The 9,790-nt window shown below is 40.2% G+C and overlaps 1 protein-coding gene across 3 annotated transcripts; it reads right to left on the reverse strand.

Annotated features, from left to right (window-relative positions):
* Positions 1 to 3,400: 3,400 nt before the first annotated feature.
* LOC122024490 lies at positions 3,401 to 7,522 on the reverse strand. 3 transcript variants are annotated; one of them, XR_006123444.1, is made up of 2 exons: positions 3,862 to 7,255; positions 3,401 to 3,753 (listed from the first exon to the last, which is right to left on the reverse strand). XR_006123444.1 is itself a non-coding variant. In XM_042583144.1 (2 exons), the coding sequence occupies exon 2, from the start codon at positions 6,766 to 6,768 to the stop codon at positions 4,009 to 4,011; it is 2,760 nt and encodes a 919-aa protein (XP_042439078.1). In that variant the 5' UTR covers positions 6,769 to 6,821; positions 7,384 to 7,522; the 3' UTR covers positions 3,768 to 4,008. The 3 variants fall into 3 exon arrangements, 2 of the variants coding, with proteins under 2 accessions (XP_042439078.1, XP_042439069.1); XM_042583144.1 differs by lacking the exon at positions 3,401 to 3,753 and adding an exon at positions 7,384 to 7,522 and having other exon boundaries at positions 3,768 to 6,821; XM_042583135.1 differs by lacking the exon at positions 3,401 to 3,753 and having other exon boundaries at positions 3,768 to 6,821; positions 6,976 to 7,256.
* Between the last annotated feature and the right edge of the window lie 2,268 nt (positions 7,523 to 9,790).

The following is a 9,790-nucleotide window of genomic DNA, read 5'->3' on the forward strand; positions in this document are numbered from 1 at the left end:
AGTAGCTACTACAAGGTGTAGCAGTTATGATTCGAATTTGCCATTCGGAAAGTGTAGCAGCAAAGCAAAGCAAGACACTTAAGCAAGGAACTATAAGACTGGGAAAATAATTTTAAATCATTTTTTTAGCATGTTGATATAAAGCTACAAAAATATGGCTACTGGGTAAAGCAATGTAAGAAAATAGGCCTACTAAAGAAACGACTTACTAAGTTAGCTGCTACAAGGTGTAGCAGTTATGAGTCAAAATAGCTATTCGTAAGGTGTAGTAGCAAAGCAAAGCACGACACTGTAAGACCTTATTGGGAAAATAATTTTTAATCAAGTTGATATACACAATATGAAAACTATGACTACTGGATTAATCTCTGTTAGAAAATAGGGCTGCTAGAAACACGACTTACCAAGTTAGCTGCTACAAGGTGTCGCAGCTATACAGAAAGTTAACTGTTACACGTTGTAGCAGCTACCTCTTCATGTAGCTGCTACACCATGTAGTAGCAAAGGAAAGTCCAAGTGGCTGTAGGCGGTTGTTGCATAAATCCTTCGGACCTTCTACGACGACCAATCCAAGTCAGATGCTACAAGGATAGTTTCCTGCGAAGAAATTGATGCAACGTTTAGAAGCGAAGCAAAGGCGCGGTGCATCTTTATACAATTATTTCAGCTAACGTCTTTACCAATTTTTGTAGGCAATAATGTGTGGATTAGCACAGCAGCTGTGCGATTGAAGACGCCGGAGAAACTTTTCCGCCGGGAGCGCAAGGGACGAGGGACGACGGAGGACGTTGAAGGAGGGAGCGGGCGAGGGAGAGAGAGAGCGGCGAGGGAAATTTTAATATTATACTTTCCCGTTTTTTACCCGCGAGGTCGGTCGGACGACGGAGACGGATGTTGCGAATGGGAGAGAGAGAGAGAGCGGGGCGGGGGGGGAGGAAAGATTTTAATTTGGGTAATTTCCGCCGCTCAAGTTTTGAACAGAGGTCCGAAGGGAAGAGAGAATAAAAGAAATATTTTATTTATAGGGAAACTCAGCTGGCAATGTCATGTCTACACGTCGCTCACGGTCGCGCACAAAGCGTCGCTCAGCCTATCAAATATATATATATATATATATATATGTTAAACAAAAATAAATAAATTTTACTAAACCCAACACCAAATCTGAATACTAATATTTGGTTCATAAATAACTCTAGTGGTTGGAATTGTAAAATAACAGATTTTTCAAATTCTAAAGTTTATTTCGATAGTTTGAGACTAGAAGAACATTTTCGAAAATTAAATTTTGAGGTTATAGGACCTAAAGGCTAAATGTATCTAAATTAAAAGTAGAAAAATAATGATCAATATAATGCAATCTTATTCTCTCGACAAATTTTCCATTTCTTTTTGGGATGCATACGCCCCATAAAATTATTTTTTGGTCCATAAATCTTGGCATGATATTAGAATCCTAACTTATTCTAGTGATATCTTATTTATGTCTTCCCGTGATCTTCTTTTGCCTCCTGACATAGAGATATATAGATAGACGGGGCCACTAAGGGGCTATCTAGGCTGTAGCCCAGCCCTCTGACTCCATGCATATATCATGTTAAGAGGAAAAAAAATAATACTAAGTAAAAAAAATTAACCACTAAGAAAATACCAAATAGAAAACTTTGTTTTCAATTTTTTTTATTAATTCCAAAAATTTTAATTTACACTGTAAGGTTGGAAACATGTTTCACATATTTATTGTTAACTTCACGCCTTATAATTTTATTTTTAATTCAACTATATATTTATTTAATTAAATTTTTATTATAATTATAAATACGGATTTTTTCTTTCTCCTATCCATTCATATTAAACTTGTAATATACATAGTTGCTATTTCTTTAACTACCAGCCAACTACGATCATGGAAAGTGATCCTTATTTCTACCATCCTCATCTTTGACTCTGAAATCAGTTCAATTTTTTGCCTTATTCGCCTCGCTTGTCCTATCGTTGTCCTCTACTCATCCTCCCTCAACAATATCGTCTCCCTCCTCCCCCTCATTTACTTGCCCCCATGCCTTTCATTGTCACCATTTGTGGCCAAGCCGTCACCACCGGAGTCATAGCCATCAACATGATTACTCTCGGCTGCAACTGCCATGATCGGATTGACGTTTCCTCCACGTCGGCATACCCTTACGTCGACACCGGAGGTAAAGCAATTGTAGATTAAGGTCTCGCGTGAGACGCTTGAGCATGGTCTCGCATGAGACACTCGAGCATGGACATACTACCTCTATCTCATCGTCAGTAGCACATTCTCTAATACCGACATCAACGATCAGACCTTCTACGATAACCCTTAAATTTTCAATATCTACGAATTAGATATTACTATCGGTAAATTAACTTAAGAATTTCATAAATAATAAAAAAATCATTTAATAAAAATTTCAATGGAATATAGGAAAAGACGAGATGATAACTTGATCGCACACAGTGAATTCAGACCTCTTCTATGGTGTCTTTGACGGACTCACTCAATTTGACATAAGCTCAATCCATCTTTTAACTTCTAGATCCATCCCTATATATATATATATATAGGGTGACCGAATGTTTGACAAATATTCTATAGCAATGAGCCCTTTGTGGTAAAAAAGTGACCGGATGTTTAACAAAAATCCTGAAAGAGTGAACCTTAAATGATAAAAAACTTAGAGGAGAGGAGTGACCTCAATTGATTGGATATTTAAAAGGAAGCTTAGAGTATATCAATAATGACTAAATGCTTAAGATAAGACTTGAAATAAATCAAGGGTGATGGATTGGGAAGTCTGCCCATTAGAATAATAATAATGGGTGATGGATTGGGAAGTCTGCCCATTAGAATAATAATAATCCTTCATTTAAAGGAAAGATTATTGAAAAATATAATCAAAACCTTGCATAAAAATACATTAAAAAATATCATGAGTTTATAAAATAAAAAAATATTTGTTTTGAAATAAAACTTTTTAGATAAGCTAAAAAATAAATTCATTAGGGCTTTATCCCAATGGTCAACACCCTATCACCGTAGAAATATGAATAGAAAAGACCCAAAGTTAATCCCGTAAAATATTAAAATTTCATAGATGTCTAGATACTTCGCGTCTTCGTACAGATGTCTATTTCATCAAAAGGCACCTTGTATTCAGAATAGAACTTGCCCGATAAAAAATTTCATTAGGATCGAATCAAACCAACTATCATTGAATACCCTTGCCATGGCCATGCACCATTTAGTACTACTCCCCTGACCTTTTCCTCCTTTTATTTTCCCTTCTTGTCTGCTCTACTTTAACCCCTCTGTTAAATTCTGGTTCCTTGATCAATCCCCACAAATTCTACAGCATTTATTTAGTATTTATACTGTCCATGCCCTCCCTCCCAAATTGCATTATTGCAGGAATTATACATGAAATATATGAATATCTATTACCTGTCTTACTGATTTAGCAACAAAACTTACCACACACACGATCTCTCGCTAATTCTTCCTCTCTAGCAATGATAATGTTTAATAGATATGATACTGTCAGAAATGATATGGTTGCTGAGTCAAATGACTAGGCCACCAATAATTGATCTCAAAAGGCCTGTGAGATTAAGATCATCAATAAGTTTGATGATGGTTGAACTTGTTACTTGTTTAGCAGCCAGCCAGCCAAATCAAACGGATCAGAAAGTTGAAATCCATAGTTTCAGACAAGATGCAATAGAGATCTAAAAAGGAGAAGTGTTCAGGGAATTTTGTGATAAATAAATATATTGCTCAAATCAACTCTACATCAGACTTCGTTCCTAGAAAAAGATCAAGAATGAATAATTCACCTGGATGGAACACACACAGTAGCTCCATTGGACAGGGAGAGCTCGGTCGATGGTACCGTACCCCGCCATACCCCGAACAAACTTGAGAGTTCCATGATTGCTGTTTTGGCTGAGCAGGGAAGAGAGGTTTCTGACTGTGCGCCAATCTCATGTTTCTGGAATCTCTGAAATGGTGGATAATCTGCCATTCTTAAGGAAGGCAGAATCCAGGAACTTGGCCACAAACGCCCATAGCTTGTATACATCCTCAAAGTTTGTGAGGAACCCTAGAGAAGCGGTAACGACCTCCACCCGAACGACAGCATTCTTAGTTTTGCTCTTGCTCTCATGACCAGTATTCGCAGGATCAGCTAGAAGTTCTCCGGGTAAAGGTTTCTGATTGTCCAAGAGCCTTATATGGCTCAGAAACCCGATACCGAGAGAGATGCCATTTTCCTCAGCCAGCTTTTGAACAATTTCAGGTTTGATCACCGTGCCACTCTGATCCTTCACGTTGAACGCAACAGCAGCACCCCTTTCGTATTTAATCTTTGGACCATATATCTGAACAAGAGAGCTACCATTTCCCCCAGCCGGATCTGGTAATCGCAACTGCAACAACGATGTCACAAGCCAGTTGATCAGGTAGCGTAGTCGTAATGTTGTTTTATTCAGGCCCATCATATCCACATGATCAATGTTTCTGCAAACCATCTCAGGTTCCAACCTGCACGACCCCTGAACACTACCATCCTCATCACCGTGAGTAGCATCGTCTTCATCATCACTACCAGCGAGTGCGCGTCCAGACACTTCACACAACTCAGAATTACCACAAAAAATTTCTGCAATTCTGTTGTCTTCCATGCTGAAAGAAACCTTGCGATCCATGCTTGTGATTCTGTCGTTCTCTTGTATCCCCAGGAATTTACTACTAGCAAACCGGTTATTATTTCCTTCCCTCCTACCTAACAATCGGAACTCCCCTTCGGTTTCCCTTCTTATGGCACTCTCATTCACTTCAACATGGCTCGCAGAACATATGTCAGAAGTCAAGCCATTCTCATGAGTCACAGCTCGTTTGCCATCCGCTTCCTTATCTTTCAGTTCTTCCCCAATCTCATTTACATGTTCAGGGATTGCATATTTTCGCCAAATCTCCGATGCCTCTGCACGATCTTGTTCTTGCGAGACTGACAATACAGCAGCATCAAAAGATAATCCATGATCGTTGCTAAGGGGGCTTCTTGGTGCCCTGGAGCCAAAATTTGGTGATACCTTCTTGTTGTTCTTCTTTCTGCTAAACCATGAAGGCGGTAGCGGAGACCCTAACTTCCCCTTGTTCGACAGCCCTGAATGATCGGTCACAACTGGACTCTGACCCAAATCAATCCAGAAGGAGTTGTCGGACGAATCATCTTCACTAAAAACTGGGCTTTTCATCACCTCCCCAACAGAAATGCTCTCCGTCTCCTCAAAGATTGTACTTGCCCCATCTCGGTCGGAGCTGTTATCTTGGTCCATCTCACTCTCGATCACATCTCTCACTTGAGCAGATGTAAATGCACCAGAGAATGCAGGTAACTGGGCACCTTTCTGAGCATCGGACATCGAAGATTCAGCTTTTTCATTAACTGTATTATCTTCAATTCCATCCAAGGCATCGAGACCATCAATAGAATCACTCAAATACTGAGGAAACACAGGAACAACCCTCACCATTCCACTTCCAGTACTGCCATTCTGATTCTGCAAGCTTGCCAACACAGATTTCTTAATCAAGAGGCACCCGAAGCCAGTCGGATCAAACCCAAACACTCGATAGAACGAGGTGATGATGAAGTCAGGCCGGAAAAGAGAAAGACCGAGTGAATCCATGTCCTTCGGTCCCAATGATCCTGCATCAAGCAGCACATGCCAATTATGCTGCTGCGCGAGTGCCATCCACTGGTACGAGTATTTAGCTCCGGTGACTCTAGATTGGGCCGGGAACACAAAGAGCCCGACCGCAGAGTCCTTCCTCCGCCTCCTCTTGCCGGAGATCTGCTTCCTCAGCTCGGTGGAGCAGAGCTTGAGGGTTGGCCACTTGAATGATGCGCTATGGACCTTGGCGCCCTTCTCCCTGGCACACTGGGCCATCCAATTCACTGACTGGCTCTCATGGTCGAACATTGTCAACAGCTTCTTGTTGGTGCGGAACGGGTAGGTTTCAGCCAGCAATTTGAAGGCAGAACCTCTGCTGAAGGTAAACACAAGGCCATATTCGTTCTCAGGGATGTTGAGGTAGTCTATGATCTTGGTCTTGATGTCGTGCTCCACCGTGCCTTTCTCGGCGCCGCCGTACAGAGCATGGTTGCTCAAATTGGCGGTGATCTCAGAGAGGTTGAATGCGGAGGACTCCCAGCTCTGGAAGCTCTGAAGGTAGGAGAAGAGGCCGAAGCCGCAGTAGTCTAGGCAGACCCGGGCGCCGGAGTCGGCGAGGTGGCAGTACTCCTCGCGCCGGAGCTCGTCAATCCGGTTGGAGGACTGGTACTTGGGGTACATGGTGAGGAACTTGGCGAAGGCGTCGTCCAGGGCGGGGATGGAGTCGGCGGAGAGGAAGACGCGCTCGGCGGCGAGGGCGGTGGCGCGGAGGAACTCTTGCTGCGCGCGGAGGCGGGCGAGGGACCTGGAGCGGCTGATGGAGCCCTCGTCAGGGTTACCGAAGACCTCGTAGGCGTCCATGACCTGGGACTTGGACAGCGACCCATCCTCGGAAGCCTCCTCTAGGGCTTCCCGGAGCTTGCTCTCCTGAAGTTTCCGGATCGCCGACGGTCGCCGCTGCCGCCCGCTGCCATCTTCCGCTACGCCGCCGCCTCTCCACCGGTTCTTCTTGTCGAGGATGAGGGCGGCGCAGTGAGAAATGGGTTTCCATAGAGAGAGATGCATGTATGCTGCTCATCCAACCCCTTCCCTAGATGGCCATCACACAGTCCGAAACCCTAATTTCCACAGCACCAAAAGAGGGCAAATCGTGAGGGAAAAAGAAAGCACAAAGCTTTTTCACACCAGAAGCACCGCAACCCTAATAATCGCAGAGATCTCCATTAAAAAACCTCAAGCAGATCTAAAAAGAACAGAGATCCGACGGAAAACCTTCCGACGACGACGAAGAAGAAGAAGAAGAGCAGATCAAAAAGGCGTCATCTTGTGGTCATCGAGGCATCCAAAAACAGAACAAAAAAATCAATAACAAAACCACCGATCCCTCCAAAGTCCAAACTCACTCTCCCTTCTCTCTCTCTTCTTAATTTCCTTCCTCCCGGTCCACCAACCCTTTCTGCCACCAATTAAAAGCAGGCCGCCACCACCACTCCCTTCGCCACCACCACTCCACTATCGAACCCTACAAAACTCGCAGCAACTGTGCGCTCCCTCCCCCACTCAACTGTCTAGTGAAAAAACGAAGAAAAGCAGCAACCAGAAAAAACAAAAAAAAAAAAATTCAAAGGTAACAAACAAAAAATTAAAAGGCACGTAACAAACAAACGAGCTCACGCTTACTGCTGCGCGATATCTCACTGCTCACAACATCATCTCCCACGATAACAGGATTGCGAGCGCTTCGTCCCCTCAGGATGGATAGCGGGCTAGCACGCGATGATGTTGCCACCGTAAAATTTGGAGGTCAGATCCCGGCCAGTAGCAGGTTGCTGTCTTCCCCGTACATTATTCAAAAAGGCTACTTATGATTTATCTTCCGTATTAACTTGAGGATAGAATGACAAGATATACTAGATAAATGGTAAATGGATGGAAGTTTGTTATTTGAGATTGAGAGTCAAATTTCAAAATTAGCAGATATAAATTTCTTCTGTACATGCCTCATATGACGCATCTCTCTATTTATTTGACTTAACTCTTTTAGTTATCATAATTTATCTTCTTTATATTGATAAATAAATAAATATATTTATACTTATAGATTTATAGTGGAGGATCGAATCTCAAAATTATAGATTGTAAATTTCTACACACGGTATAATTCATCCTTCCATTTATCTTATTTCTAATAAGCATCCGTCATATTTTTAATTTTATTGTGCAAATACATTAATATTTATTTTTTATTTTTTGTTTTGAATATATAGTATTAACGTATTTAAAGATTTGAACGTGTTAATGTTACAGTATTAAAAAAAAATATCCATGTCGATATTAATACCTTAGTCATTATCGTCGTTATGGATACCCTTAGTCGATTAAAGAAGATGTATTATCATCGTTGTGGATATCCTTAGTCGATTAAAAGAGAGATATTATCATCGTCGTACATATTTTTAGTCGGATTGAAGAGGATGCTGGAGAGAACATAATAATCTTTTATTCGAGGATGATGATGATTACTATCTTATAGACTTAACTAACATAGTAAGAAAATAATAAAATTTGTATAAAAGAGAAAGGTCAAATTTTGGAACTTATCTGGTAAGATGTAAATCTTTGTACCTAACACAATTCATCATCCCATCAACTTATCTTTAAGTTACCATGATTTATCTCTCATGATGGTCCTAAAGTAATGAATCACTTTTTGCCCGGGATGGCGATGATTCCCAAAGCTGACACGTCACTACTCCCTTGAAGAAATCCAGCGAAGCTTTGCCAGTGGTCCTCGCTCCACCTGTTTGGTTTGCGCAACATCTAAAAAGTCAAATCCCTCGCCTGTTTGATGCTTAACCAATATTATACATATAATATATATATATATATAGCTTCCTTTCTCATCAGTTGCTGTAATTAAGTATAATAAGTAAAGATCACAAGCTCAAATCTTAATATGAACAATGCAAAACATGATTTAAAGTCATTATAAATCATCAAAGTCAAGCATGATCTGGATAAGAAGAAGCATCTCATCAGGGAGGAGGAGTCACGTGGATGTCAGTCTGTTCTTGGAGAGCATTAAATTGGATAAGTCAGAGTAGGTCAGGACAGCTAAACATAAATATTAATAGATTTCGATTAACTTTTTTCATTTCTTTTTCTCTGTACTCGCATGCCAACCAATCAAACTGCCACAATGTTGATTTTTATTTTTTATTTTTTTTAATTTTGTTGTTGACTAACTGTCTCCTACAAGCATCATTCTTGATCTTAACAAATAAATACCATAGAAGAATATATACCTTAATTTATCATTGAAAATGGAAATTAATTCTTTAAAATTCTTTGTTCTCGGTTTGTAATTTCCAAATAAATAAATAAATATATATATATATATATATATATATATAAACCAGTGGCAGTAATTCTGTCTTCACTTGGCCCTCACATAGTTAGGCGACGCGCACCTCAAACTGTGAGCCATTCTTTATGTTTATTGTGAGGGCTATGGCTATCTGCTTCAGTTTTCCATGCAAGTAAATGGTGGCGTAAGTGCATGGCATCAAGCGTTGAAGAAACAAGCAGGGAAATTTTATGTAATGGATGATACTCTTGTCACTATATATATAGATATATTTATATTATATTATATTATATAGTTTACGTTAGTGCTCGCTTGCCATCAAACACTGTCTGTCTGCTCACTTTAACTGATAATTTCGAAGTGTAAAAGAATGGCCCACTTGGATGGAGAATCGTCTTTTTATTTACGCATCATTGGAGGGAAGGCTTCTTAAGGGATGTGAATCATTTTAAGTCCTCAACCATTTTGAAAATAAATGGGGGAAAATAGGGAAGAAATATAATTAAGAACGAGGAGATCTAATTCTGAAAATTCATTTTCGGAGCGAAACTTTTTAAGCTTTTTGCTTCATGGTTGAAGGTGGTTGTCACTGAAAAAAAAAAATTTGATCTAGGATGAAAAATTTTCATTCTAAATTTGTAAAAAATTTAGCGACAAAATAAGATATTAAATCGTCGCTAATTAACAATGAGAGAATTTCGTTGTATATTAATAACAAAT

The sequence above is a fragment of the Zingiber officinale genome, chromosome 1A, assembly GCF_018446385.1.
Source record: "Zingiber officinale cultivar Zhangliang chromosome 1A, Zo_v1.1, whole genome shotgun sequence".
In the NCBI taxonomy this organism is placed as follows: Eukaryota; Viridiplantae; Streptophyta; class Magnoliopsida; order Zingiberales; family Zingiberaceae; genus Zingiber; species Zingiber officinale.